The 14,928-nt window shown below is 41.2% G+C and overlaps 1 protein-coding gene across 3 annotated transcripts in view; it reads left to right on the forward strand.

The window, feature by feature from the left end:
• elp4 (elongator acetyltransferase complex subunit 4) overlaps positions 1–14,928 on the forward strand; it is a 500,372-nt gene that overhangs the window by 122,086 nt on the left and 363,358 nt on the right. For all 3 annotated transcript variants that reach the window (XR_011933067.1, XM_072466249.1, XM_072466248.1), the window contains exon 4: positions 8,992–9,129. Coding sequence is in view for 2 of the 3 variants with exons in the window: in XM_072466249.1 (XP_072322350.1) it covers positions 8,992–9,129 (138 nt within the window). In the remaining variant the exon portion in view is untranslated. The remainder of the gene's footprint in view (positions 1–8,991; positions 9,130–14,928) is intronic.

Here is a 14,928-nt window from a genome sequence, read left to right on the forward strand (position 1 = left end):
GTTTTAGAGTCCAGCCCCAAATTAAATACCTGCCCGACCCACCCCTTTCTCCACCTAGTCTGATGCACTACCCTCAAGTGTGTCTCCTGTAGCATTGCCACGTCTGCCTTCAAACTCTTCAAATGTGCGAACACGCGAGTCCTCTTGACCGGCCAATTCAGCCCTCTCTCGTTCTGTGTGATCAGCCTGGTCGGGGGGCACCCCACACACACACCCCACTCCCCTGCCAATCAACTATTGCCCTTCTTAGGCCAGCCTCCAGCCCTTGTCCCGTGCCTCCTGAGGCCCGCCCTCGGGCTCCCACCGTCATGAACGTCCAATTTGTCTCCAAGCGCCAGTCCCTCCCTTGTCAGCAGAACAATTCCCCCCCCCCATAACAAAATAACAATCCCAACCCCTCTCAGCAAACTGATCATCTGCTCACCCCCCCCACTGCGCTTCCGTGAGCTAGCCAGCCCAGCTAGCCTGGTAGCCCCCGCCCATGGCACCAAGCATCCTACCCCCCACTCATCTTCCTTCCCCCCCCTTCCCCGCTCGAACATACATATGCAAACATAACAATCCCCAACAAACACAAAGAGGAAAATTCCACCCACCATCCCCATTAAGAACAAGGTTAACCCGCATACAAAACTGAGCAACGGCCCAAAAAGTAGTGCAAAACAATGCATACAAATCCCAAAGAGAAAATAAATTTAGCAGCATAATAAGAACACAAGTACTCGCCACCAAGTTCAGTGTCCTCCATCACCTGCCAGTCCCCTGTTCTTAACAAAGTTCATCGCCTCATCTGGCGATCCGAAATAAAGTTCTTGCCCTCATAAGTGACCCACAAACGAACTGGGTACAGCATGCTGAACTTCACCCCCTTCGTAAAGAGGGCCGATTTCACTTTATTGAAACTCGCCCTTCTTTTGGTCAGTTCCGCACCCAAATCCTGGTAAATACGCAGCTCATTGCCTTCCCATTTGCAGTTCCTCATCTGCCTGGCCCACCTCGAGATCTGTTCCTTGTCCAGAAACTGGTGTATCCATACCACCATCGCCCTCGCCGGCTCTTTCATCCGCGGCTTCCTCAACAGCGCTCTGTGCGCCCTGTCCACCTCCAAGGGCCAAGTAAACGCACCTTCCCTCAGCAGCTTCTCGAACATACGCACCACATATGTCCCTGCGTCTGATCCCTCGCTGACCTCCGGGAGGCCAACAATCCTCAGGTTCTGCCTGCGCGACCTGTTTTCCAGATCCTCCGCTTTCTCTTGTAGCTGGTGATCCTTCTTCAGCTGGAGGTTTTCTGGTGATCCTTCTTCAGCCCCATCTCCGCCACCATTGCGGTTAGCTGATCATCATGCTCAGCAACCGACTCTTCCACCTTTAGGATCGTCTGACCCTGGGCTTCCAATCTCTGCTCCACACGGTCAATCCCCGTCTTAATCGGATCCAGGTATTATTTTCTTTGCTGAACAAAGCTGACCTGGAGAAAGTCCACCAGCTGCTCCGTTGACCACTGGGCTGGCAATTTCAGTCCCTGACCCTCCACCATATTTGTTTATGCTGCAGACTCCACTCCCTTCTTCGACCAACGATCCCTATTTTTAAGACCACTTCTGGTCCACAAATCCATACACAGGTGGGGAATCCTTCTCCTCGACCTCACCAATCACCTGTTTTGTTGCTCAAATCCCCCATCAATCGGGGAAAAAGGTCCCAAAGGTCCACCACCGGAAGTCCAGAACAACATTCTCAATGACAGCCATTATCGCGATGCACACAGCACCGGTGAAGCAAGGGCCTGCTCATCAGCAACAATGCCACTGCAAGCTGGATCCCACCACATCCCCCTCCAACCGCCACGTTCAAATGAGGATTCTCTACGATTAAACTTGGCTCCTCCTCGCAAAACTCCAATCAGAATCAACCAGAGACATAGTGCAAGATATATAATCGCCAAAAAAAATAATTGTGAACTGTGCACTAGAATAAAATAAAGGCTTAATAGACTAGTAGAACCCAGAGCTTGTAAAAACACAGCCACTTCCACGCTCACACCACGTGACCCCTCACCCCCCGTTTCTTATAGCGCCTAACCATACTAGTTGGATTGGATTTGTTTATTGTCACGTGTACCGAGGTACTGTGAGAAGTATTTTTTTGCGAGCAGCTCAAAAGATCATTAAGTACATGAAAAGAAAAGGAAATTAAATTAAATAAATAATGGGGCAACACAAGGTACACAATGTAACTAGATAACACCGGCATCGGGCGAAACATATAGGGTGTAGTGTTAATGAGGTCAGTCCATAAGAGTGTTGTTTAGGAGTCTGGTAACAGCGGGGAAGAAGCTGTTTTTGAGTCTGTTTGTGCATGTCGTCAGACTTTTGTATCTCCTGCCCGATGGGAGAAGTTGGAAGAAGAGTATCTCGGTGAGGATCTTTCATTATGCTGCCCGCTTTCCCCAGGCAGCGGGAGGTGTAGATGGAGTCAATGAATGGGAGGCAGATTTGTGTGATGGACTGGGCTGTGTTCACGACTCTCTGAAGTTTCTTGCGGTGTTGGGCCGAGCAGTTGCCATACCAGGCTGTGAGGCAGCCAGATAGGATGCTTTCTGTAGTGCATCTGTAGAAGTTGGTAAGAGTTAATGTGGACAAGCCAAATATCCTTAGTTTCCTGAGGAAGTATTGGTGCTGTTGTGCTTTCTTGGTGGTAGCGTTGACGTGGGTGGACCAGGACAGATTTTTGGAGATGTGTACCCCATGGAATTTGAAACTGATAACCATTTCCACCTCAGCCCCGTTGATGCTTACAGGGGTGTGTACAGTACTTTGCTTCCTGAAGTCAATGACCAGCTCTTTAGTTTTGCTGGCAGAGAGGGATAGATTGTTGTCGCTGCACAGTCCACTAGGTTCTCAATCTCCCTCCTGTATTCTGACTTGTCGTTATTCAAGATCCGGCCCACTATGGTCTTATCGTCGGCAAACTTGTAGATGTAGTTGGAACCAAATTTTGCCACACAGTCGTGTGTGTACAGGGAGTATAGTAGGGGGCTAAGTACGCAGCCTTGCGGGGCCCTGGTATTGAGTATTATTGTGGAGGAGGTGTTGTTTATTCTTACTGATTGTGGTCTGTGGGTTAGAAAGTCGAGGATCCAGTTGCAGAGTGAGGAGCCAAGTCCTAGGTTTTGGAGCTTTGATATGAGCTTGGCTGGGATTATGGTGTTGAAGGCGGAGCTGTAGTCAATAAATAAGAGTCTGATGTAGGAGTCCTTCTTGTCGAAATGCTCTAGGGATGGATATTAGTGCAGGAAATGCAACACCTATTATTTTATCTACTCCCTTAACACCATCTAAAACTCCCAATTACTCATTCCAAGTGAAACAATTATAGACTTGTGCTTTTTTTCATTTTGGTCTTCTGTATTCACTGTTTATGATATGGTTTCCTCTACATTTGGGAGACCTAAAGCAGACTGGGTGGCCGCTTTGCAGAATATCTTATTTAGTCTGCAAGCATGACTCTCAGCTTACTGTTGCCCATCATTTCAATTCTCCACCTTGCTTCCAATTGGAGCGTTCTGTCCTTGGCCATCTAATGGTCCAATGAAGCTCAACCCTAGCTTGAGGAACAGCGTCTATTTTGGCTCAGCACTGTATAGCCTCCTGAACTCAACATTGAATTCAACAATTTTAGACCAAACGCCTTCCTCCATTTTATTTTATATATTTTTGCTGGTTCAGCTTTGTCTCATCTTTTCTTGGTTCCTAATATTGCATTCGGACAGCTTCAATGCAGCCATTCACACTTTACCTGTCACATCTTTTGTATCTTTATTATCACTCCCTTTGGCTTTCGTACCATGAAATCTTATTTAATCTCTGCTGCATTCCACCCTTTTTTCAGACCTTCCCTTTTGTTCCTCCTTCCCCATTCACTTGCTCAAAACCTATTACATTTCTAACTTTCCTTAGTTCTGATGATGTCATCGATCTGAAATGTTAACTCTGCTTCTTTCGCCAGATGCTGCCTGACCTAAGTATTTCCAGCGTTTTGTTATTATTTCCGATTTCCCGCATCTCCAGTATTATGCTTTTGTATTGGAGCTTCTTACTTCCTATGTGACTACTTCAAAGTTATTGGCTGCTTACCCTGTTGATGGTATCACTGTTGCTGAACGCCAGGAGATTCTCTCCCGAGACTGATAGCAGTATTGGCGGGATTGACCAATGAGAAAAGATTTGTTTGGCTGGACCTGTATTCACTAGAGTTTTGAAGGATAAACGGGTATCTGATTGAAACCTGTAAAATTCTAACAGGGCTGGACAGACTAGATGCAGAGAAGATATTTTCCCTGGTTGTAGAATCTAGTGTCAGGGGGGACAGTCTCAGGATACAGTACAGACGATTTAGGACTGAGATGAGGAAACATTTCTTCACTCAAAAGGATAGTGAACCTGTGGGATTCTCTACTACAAAAGGCTATGAAGGCCAAGTCACTGAATGTACTCAAGAAAGAGGTAGATAATCGTTTAGATTTTAATGGCATCAGGGGTATGGGGAGAAAGCAGGAATATGGCATTAAAATCGAGGATCAGCATGATCGTATTAACTGGCGGAGCAGGCTCGAAGTGCCAAATGGCCTACTCTATCCTAGTTTCTATGTTTCACTTGGGACGAAATTCAAACAAAAGTCAGGAAAGGAAACAATCTATTCTATGCAGATAACTAGATCTTTGTGCACACTTCCTTTGAGATCAGCGTTTTCGTTTCTCCACCAACGGAAATCAGGCCATTATCTTAATCTGCATCCTAATAACTCCAAGCCTATCACATAGAAAGTCACAAAAAGTATATAATTTATTGATTTTAGAATCCATCAATGAAGAATTGTTGCAGGTTTTCCTTGTTATTTCCTACACTAGTTTAGAAAGATAGACTTTCATTTATGTAGTACCTTTCATGACCTAAGGCATTCCTAAAATGCTTTACAATAAATTAAGTACAATCGCCGCTGTTTTGCAGGGAATAACCTTTTTGATTACAAGTTTCCATTCTAAAGTGAATTTTAAAACACTTGTAATGGAAACATTTGATAGCTGTGATATGCAAAGATTTTCTAAATTATTGGTAGGTATGTATTTAGGAGGGCCAAAAGGAATTCAGACATATGGTAACAAACCACAGTACAAAACTTCACTAAATTACAGTTCAGTAAACACAGACATATTTAATGAGTTTACCCCTTAAGAAATTAGCACTTACTTTGATTCTCACCCAATTTGATTAATTGCGACTCCTACAACAAGGCTGTGATCCAAATCGACTGGTAATTCAAAGGTCTTCTACACATTCATTACTCAAAAGTTAAAGGTGGATGGCTGTGTGGATGAAAGTGCTTTTCTCAGTACTGCTGCTTATGAAGTATGGATTACCCTAACTGATGAGCCAATGATCAAAGATTAGCTGCTACATAATTTAAGTATTTCCTCCTTTATTGTAAATAGAATAGAGTGCTATGTGATGTCTTTACTTGGCTTAATGCATGAGCAATTAAGCTAGCTTAGAAGGGTGTGAGGTTAAGCCTCATTAACTGTGGGATGGGGGTACCTTGGGTTTTATAATATTCTGGAGAATTCAGCTTGTAAGAAGGGTCAGATTGTAACACTGGCTGTGATTTCCTTCTGTCAAAACAAAATGATGTAAGCAAGTTACTGTATAAATTTAGATTCAAGTAAGGTAATTGCAAAATTAGGTCTGCAGCTATATTACATTTTTGGTCTAAGACCATCAGCTAGAATGTGCAAATCTCAGCTGGAGATATTGCAGGTTACGCATCATACTTTGTCAAGAATACATTTGTCAGGAATACATTTTAGAGCACGGAGGAGGTTCAGCAAACTGCTTGACCTTTTCCTAAGTCCGGCTTCACATTGCAGTTGTACTTCACATGGTTCCATGCTCAAATGACATGACACAGTGAGCTAGAGGAGAGGTCTTCTATTGATTGGTATGTTGGCTTTTGTATGTTCAAAGTCAGACTGGGATTCGATTTTTTTTAAAGTTTAGAGTACCCAATTATTTTTTTCCAATTAAGGGGCAATTTAGCGTGGCCAATCCATCTAATCTGCACATCTTTGGGGTGTGGGGGTGAGACCCACGCAGACATGGGGAGAATGTGCAAACTCCACTCAAACAGTGACCCGAAGCCGGGATCGAACCCGGGTCCTCAGAGCCATAGGCAGCAGCGCTAACCACTGTGCCACCCTTGGGATCTGATTATGGTGTTATGAAATCACTTTCACATCAGTACAACGCATAAGCCCCTTTGCATTCTGTAAAAGTGCCAATATAACTACAGCCTAAGGCATTTCCTTAAATATCTAATTTATAGTAATTTTTTCCTGCGGCTTTCTCAGAATTTTGTTGTTTAAGTTATTTTGACAAAATAACAAAATAAAAGAAAATATTTTAATGCTTTTTATTAGCTACACAACGTGAAGCATAGAAGTATTTATACAGCTGTTTGTACATAACTTGAAAATTGCTTTAAAAAGGCATGTTATCAAAGTTTTGCGTCTTGCATTCATCAGGACAGTTTACAAGATAAACCAATGGTAATGGGAACATAAATTTATAACGCATGAGAAGCGAGTGCTGACTGGTCAGAAAGTGGATGCCGATTGGTAGAGGTGCTGCCATGGAGAACAGGCAACTGCCACGTCCTTGTTCAAATCCAAGCCAGGCAGGTCGGCTCTGATTGGCCAAGGCATCGCCAAAGGGAATGAACCAGGGAATGGCTGTCCCCTGAGCCTTGTTTAGGTAGATAAGGCACAACACATGGATCCTTTAGTCGACAAAGGACAGGACCCTGTGTGTGAATATATGTGGCTTCTATAATGCATACCTAATGATAATCTTAAATTGGCTTTCAGTGTAATTCTTTAACAAATCAGGATTGTTTAGCAAGTGCTGTCCACCTGTGGAATCACATCTAATGTTGAACATGTTTTGAGTTTTGTAAGCATGGGCTGGTTGATAACAGACAGTACTTTGCCTGTTGTGAACAGCCGAAGGAATGGCATTAGGACATACGGCATACATACCTGACATCACACCGATACAAATTCATATACCACAGCATTCAAAATGGGCAAACCGCATTTTGGCTTGATGGCAGCATCCTCTTAGTGCAGAACATCACATGTCCCAACAACTGGCAGATCATATCAAACAGCACATCCCTTCAGCTGTTTGCAATAGACAAACTGTACCCAACCAGCCTGTGCCTGCAAAGCACAAAATGTTATGTTCAACTTTAGATGTCATTCCACAACCTGACAACACTTGCTGAACAATCAAGATTGTGCTAAGATTACTCTGAACCCAATTTATGATTATCAGTCAGGCTGCGGTTTGGCTCACTTATGCATGCTAGAAGCTACATATATTCACATACAGGACTCTGTCATTTGCAGGAAGAAAGAGCTTGTCCATGCATTATACCTTTTTCAACTGAATAAAAGTTTGGAAGATAGCCATTCCCTGGTTCAGTCCCTGGGACAATAACTTGACCAATCAGAGTTGACCTGCCTGGTTTGAATTTGAACAAGGGCTTGGCAGTTGACTATTCTCTGTTGCACTCTCCATGGCAACACCTCTATCAATCTAAGTCCACTTGCTGGCTGTCAGCACTCTATTCTCATGCAGAATAAATTGTTGTTCCCTTACTGTTGCTTTATCTTGTGAGCTGTCCTGATGAGTACAAGATGAGAAGCTTTGATAGCATGCTTCTTTTTTTCCAGCAGTACAGCATTTATATTCCTTATGTCAAAATGGATCAAAGCAGTTTAGGCATTTTCTGAAGTGCAATGGTTGTTATTATAATACATATTAGTCCAATAAATTGTTTTCTGTCACAGCATTATTTCAAATTTTGTTTTTTACTGTTTTACCCGACTATTTATATGTGGATTTATTTTCCATTAAACATGGCTATGTCAGTCAGATTGTAGAGGAACATAGCCAATTAGGATTGTGCTTTGTTAATGCAAAGATATTATCACAGATGAATGAACTAGTGTAAAGGACCACAGATTCTAAGGTGAAAATGATGTACAGTTTATTGGACAACAGTGTTTGCACAAAGCTGCAATGTCAGCAGGGATGCTGGATTCATTCCTATTGTCATATTAAAGGTGACTGGTGTGAAATAGTTTATCCACTCTTGAGATTTGTTCCCTGCAAATGCTGTACAGAGCTGTTGCAGTACAAGGACACAGCAACAGGTGTCACTCATTATGCCAGTAGCAAAAGCTGAAACAATGACCAGCCCTGGGAGTTAGGTGAGTGCTTAAATAGGCATTATCCTAATGATCTTTGCCAGAAAAGTGATCTGCAAGGATCACTGATTGGCATTTGGATAATCAAGCTTAATGAAGATAACACTGCCTGAAAAACATTGCAGGTGTTAATTTGTGTTATTTTGAAGACAATAGCTTGTTTTTTTAGGATGAAATAACTTCTTTGGACTGTTTCAAATTGCAAGATACAGAAATTTAAGCCCATACGTAGTCTTTTATACCTCAAATTCCAAAATAAAGTAGCTACACTGGTTTTACATATTGTTGTTTATAGAATATGTGGAAAAGAAGAAACACAATTTTGCCATCCATGTACATTTTTCATTTCTGAATGCACTGTGGTCTGTTGATGGACATAAATCTCCAAACCATTTAGCCCAGAACTTATCATTAATAGAAGGAACTTGAAATCGGAAATGCAGTGTAGGTGACTGATTTGATCATGAATTATTGGACTTTGACCTCATTCTACTCTCACAGTTTCAAGCTATGGTAAAATTTACTTTTATTTCTAACTACAGCTTTTTCTCCCTTAGAGCATTTTTAGTTTACATTGCTGAACATGTCAGTTAATTACATGTATATTTTGTCCCAAAATACATATACCTCAAAAATAAATTATTTTCATTTTGTTTGAACAGGAGCTTCCTGCACCCTTGCTTGATGATGTGATAGAAATCGATGAAGCTATCAGAGAGATAGAAGACAATACTACTACCACTGCATCCCAGAATTCCATGACAATAGCATGGCGATACCAAAACTTGCCAAAAATACAGGTACAATTTTGCTTTTCTTCAAAGCATAACCATGTGAAATGAACCAAAATAAATCTTCAATAAAGTCTGCAAGAAAACACGAGCAGAAATTTCAAATTGATTTATCTTCTAGTTTCTTTTTTACATTTTCTCTTTTATAGCTTTGCACTGTTTTAAAACGTGAACTATCATAAAGATTTGAAAAATGTTAATATTTTTATTTGGAATGGACTTTAAAAATATATATATATGTTGTTTCCTCTGTATCTGATTCTTCACTCTGAATAACCTTAAAAATGAACAACTTTATCCCGTGACTTAATACTTTTAAAGATTGCACTTAAATTTTAAAAAGGTCTGATTGTATTGTCTGTGGGAACTGGTGACAACTATTTGAAATGTGAGGCCAGTCAGACCATTGTAACTAGGAACCAGGTTCCTTGCAAAGTTGTTGATTTGGAAAGCTGTGAAGCAATACTGAAAATGGTCAATTCCACATGATCTGTAGAAAATATGCTTTTGTTTCATGGTGCAGGTTTTAGCCCATCCAAAATGCATTTATTGTTGCTGTGGTACAGTTCCAACAGCACTAGAAACCCATTCCGCTTTCTGGTGTCTTAATCAGTTGACCAATCTTAATACCGTATAGTAAATGTTGGTGGGAACTGATCATTGTAGCTGAACCCAGTCTGCCTTCAACAGGAGGACCCAGTGGCTCGTAATCATAAGACTAAAAGTGGGGAAAACCCCAGGTACATTTTCCATTCCAAATCTGGCTACATTTTTTGTTTTTTTGCCCAGGCTTGATGAGAATGATTGGATAGAGGGCTACCTTAAGCATTCACTCCCTCCATCACCGGCACACAATAGCTGTAGTGTGTTCCATCTGTAAGTTGCAGTGCAGCCTCACCAAAGCCTCTCCGACAACACCTGCCAAACTTGCAACTTCTAGCAGCTAGAAGGACAAGGACTGTAGGCACATGGGAACACCACTACTTGCAAGTTTGCCTCAAGTCACATTCTACCCTGATATAGAAATATATTGCCATCCCTTCATGATTGCTGGGTCAAAATTCTGGAACTCCCTTCTTAACAGCACTGAGAGAGTACCCAAACCACATGGAATACTGCGAAGGGTTCGAGAACACAACCCATCACCGGCTTCTTGAGGAAAATAAATGCCACAATGCCAGGAACACTTGTATCCTCATGAATGAATATAAAAAATAACCTACAAAGTCAGCACAGACTAGAAATTTGAACCTTTAATCTTTTGACCTGTATAGCTGTATAGATTTTTTAAAAAACTATTTGGATCATCGGCAGGCAGTTTTACTCACTTGTCATTGTTTATTATTGCCAGCTATGACCAGAACAGGCTTTTCCTTGAACATCAAGTTCTCATCCCTTAAAAACATTTTCTGAACAAGAGAGCACTGTGGTACAATTGATCAGACCTGCACTAATGCAAAACTCTTTGATAGCGCCCACCAACTCCATTGGTAAAGAAGTCATGTGACTATTTTAGAGTTGCTAATTCTGACCAGATGAATGTTGAAGTTCATTTGGAGACAGTCTGTTAGAAAATCCATATTCTGCACTTGGGATGCTCTATTGAGGAAAAGTTGAAAGAGACAACTAAATGCCTTTCACTCTAACTTTGTGTGGAAACAATGGAATGAATTCCTTTTCGTGCGAAGGATAAAATGAATCCGTGTTAGAGGTTAATGTATTCCACATATTTGAATTCATCATTTAATTTCACTTTACAGTGCATTGTTGTGTTAATAAGGCTAAATAAGCGAGATTATAAGATTGGTAAGCAATCTTCCAAGATCATTGATCAGGTTATCAAAAGCCATTATGCACCCAATCTCTGAAAGCTGGTAGAAAACAAAGGAGAATTTATAGAAATGGGCACAATTCATGATAAAAATACTTTTTTTTTATTATAGTATTTATAAGGCAAACTTGTAATTTGTTCCCAAGGTCACATTTCATCCCTCTCTGCTTTGGCTGTAGTCCATTTCACAGTGTGAAGTTACTGGTACATATTTAGCAGAGGAGCACGGCTTCTACAAGCTCTATTCAAATGTAAATAGCTTTTGGTTTCTTGTAGTATTAACATAAAAATCCTTCCCAACCAAATAATCCATCTTATTCAGATCTATTAATACACCAGTATGTTACAGAGTAAAATCAAATGTTTCATTCAAGTTTATAAGTGAATAAATATTTTTTTTTTTAAAAGGTACACTCTGCACTCGAAAGATGCGAGGCACACCACAAAGCTTCCAGCAATTTCAAAGTGGATAATTGAATGAATGAAGTTCATTTTAAAACATTGAATAGTTAGTTAATGGAGAAATGTTTTCCACTGAATTGAAACACAATCCTTGATGTTCTAGGGAGTAATGCCTGCATGTTTCTATGTATCTCTCCGTAGTGCCCCATAGTGGTGCTTTATGCTTAAAGTTTGGGAACAGACATGTGTGCAATATTTCTCCTAAGGTGACATCAAAGGTGGAGTTCATCCTCCCATTCACCACCTTTGTTCTTCTCATTGGAATTGAGCTTCATGATCAATGTCCCCTTCAGTCCACAGCTGCACAGCAACATGACAAATTCCCGTGCATAAGTTGGCACCTACAAGTTACTGCGTGTGCATGGCTGCACAAAACAAAAATTAAAAGAGCCGAGTACTTAAATAAATCACCTGGCTGATCCAAGAAAAATAGAGGAAATGGTGTTCGTAATATCACCAGAAACAAAATTAATTACATTTTAACAAGGTGATAGGTTAATTCTGTGTTCTTCATTTCTTTAACTTTGAAGCAAGGTCTTACAAATAAGTACTGCAGTATGCATAAAAAGATAAACCTGACTAATGTACATATTATTGTATTTACCTCAAACCAATTCATAATGACCATTGCCCAACCCACCACTAATTTAAACCGCTCAATCAAAATCAAGTGAATTTGCAACTGCAGTGTGTAATTGCCCCTAATGTTTCTCTGTTTCAGAGGTGCATAAAAAAAATAAATGCACTTATGTGGCTTGATACAGATGGATCCCTCAATTTGTTTCTGGGATGGTTAGTATTTTGAGTTGGTGTTCATGGAAGTTGTCTGACATAGACGAGTTAAAATGTGGAAAATATATTTGTGTGTTTGCATTCATTTCTTCAAAAATCTCAATACTGCCAGAAGACACACAAAATCCAATACTGAATCAAATATGGTTGAACAAGATTTGACAGAGTGAGTATGATCTGTCAATTGGAAAGCACTGAATCAAGCAATTGACTTGCTTATCCATGTGCTAAATGAGTAAAGAAAGCACTTGAGAATGTATCAGCTTCATTGTCATAGCAATCTAATCATTGTGGAGATAACATACAAGTGACATAAAATGACCGCAGGCTCAATGGCCCCTTAAGGCCCACCAGCTAGTTCTTCCATGCTTGTAAGTCCCAGTTATTTCAACAGATTTCTGCATAAATCAGGAGCAATGTCACGGTTTAAAATTTAAATAACCCTTGAAACTGAATGATTCATTGGTGTTTACTGCAATGGCACTGTACATTATCTTGCAGATGGATATATAATGCAAGCAGAAACATGTCCACTAGTAGTGTACACTGCAGGAGTTCTTAAAAACCAAAAAGCCCCTTTTTCCAAGGTTACTAAAGTAACCGCAATTCATCTGTAAACAAAATTGTGGGATGCAAAAGCCTCTCAATGACATGTTTGTGTACTTTGGGCAATATATAAGCTGTCACAGCATGAAATCAATTTTCTGCCTAGGTTCATCTTGAATCTGAGATTTCTAACACATTAGTGTTGCAATTAGAAACATTTAGCAGCAGACAGTAGACTGAAAGCCAGCAGTCTGCTATCTGACAGTTTCTGCCTGTTCCTCTCTACCAGCCTATCCATCCTTAAGCAATAGGGGACAAGCACAAAATTGTAGTTGCCTCCGATAATAAATTTGATCAACTTTGCAACTTCTGAAGAGAAAAAAAAGCTTTTCTCTAGCTATTCAACTAAGCCAGATTACTCACACTTAGTTGGTTCAGGTAGGCCTAAGCAAGCTTCCCACTGGGCCTGGGAATTTGTAAAGCGAGGCCTATTCACAATTCTCTGACACAGACCACGCTTTTATTGCTTACTGTTTTATTATAGTAAGATCTGTCTCCACCCAGCTTGTAGAAGCAATACTCTTTCTTGTGAATTTAAAAAAAAGGTTATCCCCCACCTTAATCCATACAGCGTTGTGGATTAAAGACACCAGTGTGCCCTGGGATCCTCTGAGTAGACCCTGGAAACTTCTTGTTTCTTCTCTTTGCTGTCTTAGAAAACACTACCGGGGCCTCAGTGAGGATTTGCATCTGAAATGGACTACCTGGTGCTTTCCTGAATGAAGACATCAGATCAAAGTTCAGTTAGTCAGGGCCTTGCTAAAATGTTAAGGAGACTAGGATGTCCACAATGAAAAGATGAGCTCTAGCAGAGAATGCAATAAAAACATTGTGATGGGTAATCCAGATAAAGGCTAGATTATACAGACCAAAGGACAACCCCTGTATAAATTGTTTTCAGTTCTTGTCCAACAATAAATTCCCTCTCCTAGGATGTGTTTACAACAGCATTTCTTGCCGAAAAGCATCGCCTGTGTTCCACACTTATGCTGCAATAATGTTTAAACAAATGTGAATTCAGTGGGCACTATTGTTAATAACTTCAATTGTAACAATATTTTTAAAATAATGACTAGTCAATTTTTCTTGTGCTTTGCAGTCTTTTAATTGAAATAGTTGTAGAGCAATGCATATATGAAGCAGGGCAGAATATTCCTCGTCACATAAAAGTGCTGCTCCTGTTTTAAAAATCTATATATTATACATCATCTTGTATTAGCGGTTCCTTCTTAGTCTGTTGATTCCACAGGCACTAGTCGATGCCTTGCTCAAGTGTCTACACTTGGATGGTGGTGGTGTGTAACAGATCACTTGGAGTTGCTGCGGCGCTCATGCACTTTTTACATGCATGCTATAGTCTGTATCTTGGATAGTTAATAGCAGAAGCTCCCATTTTCTTTGCATCACATGGCTGACCAGGAATCTCCCAATTTTACTGCCTGCCACTGTGTTTTGGAAGGATTTGCAGGCTGACAATCAATCTGTTTTGCCGTGTTATGAATGTACCTTCCTTGGTCATCAAGTCCTGGAGAGGGACTCAAACGCGGAGCTTCTGACTCGGGGAGGGACGCAACCCACTGTTCCACAAGACCTCCCTATACTTTGTATAAGCCTAGATAATAACTGCCAGTGTGTTATTCAACCAGAGGGTGCATCACAAATCAGCCTAATCTGTTGCACATATGGGTCAGGGTTCTCTATTTGAGAGACTTAAGTGCTGATGCCAGACTGAATCACAACAGTTCTACGTTGACGAAAGCGGTGTCAGTCCTGGAGTAATTCAGGACATCCTAATGGGCTAGCGCAGGCACCACAAAGAACTAGCGCAATTCCAACGATCACTGGCTTGTGATTCGCCGGGGTCGTGATCGGAACTGGAGATCCTGATGAGCAAGAGCTGTATATACGAACTCCACTCCCCACATACCCTCGTCCCAGCCAAGAAGATGGCGCTGGATCCCATCCTGTTGATGGGTCGGCTGGGACCAAAGGATACAACCCGTGCGCTATATTCACAGTGGGCAGTCAGCGGCGTGCGCAGCCGCACACCTGCCTTGCAGGCTGCAAAAATGGTGATCTGTTACTGTCCACCCCAACTTCATGGCCCACTTCCTGGC

This window comes from Scyliorhinus torazame, chromosome 10 (genome assembly GCF_047496885.1).
Source record: "Scyliorhinus torazame isolate Kashiwa2021f chromosome 10, sScyTor2.1, whole genome shotgun sequence".
Taxonomy (NCBI): Eukaryota; Metazoa; Chordata; class Chondrichthyes; order Carcharhiniformes; family Scyliorhinidae; genus Scyliorhinus; species Scyliorhinus torazame.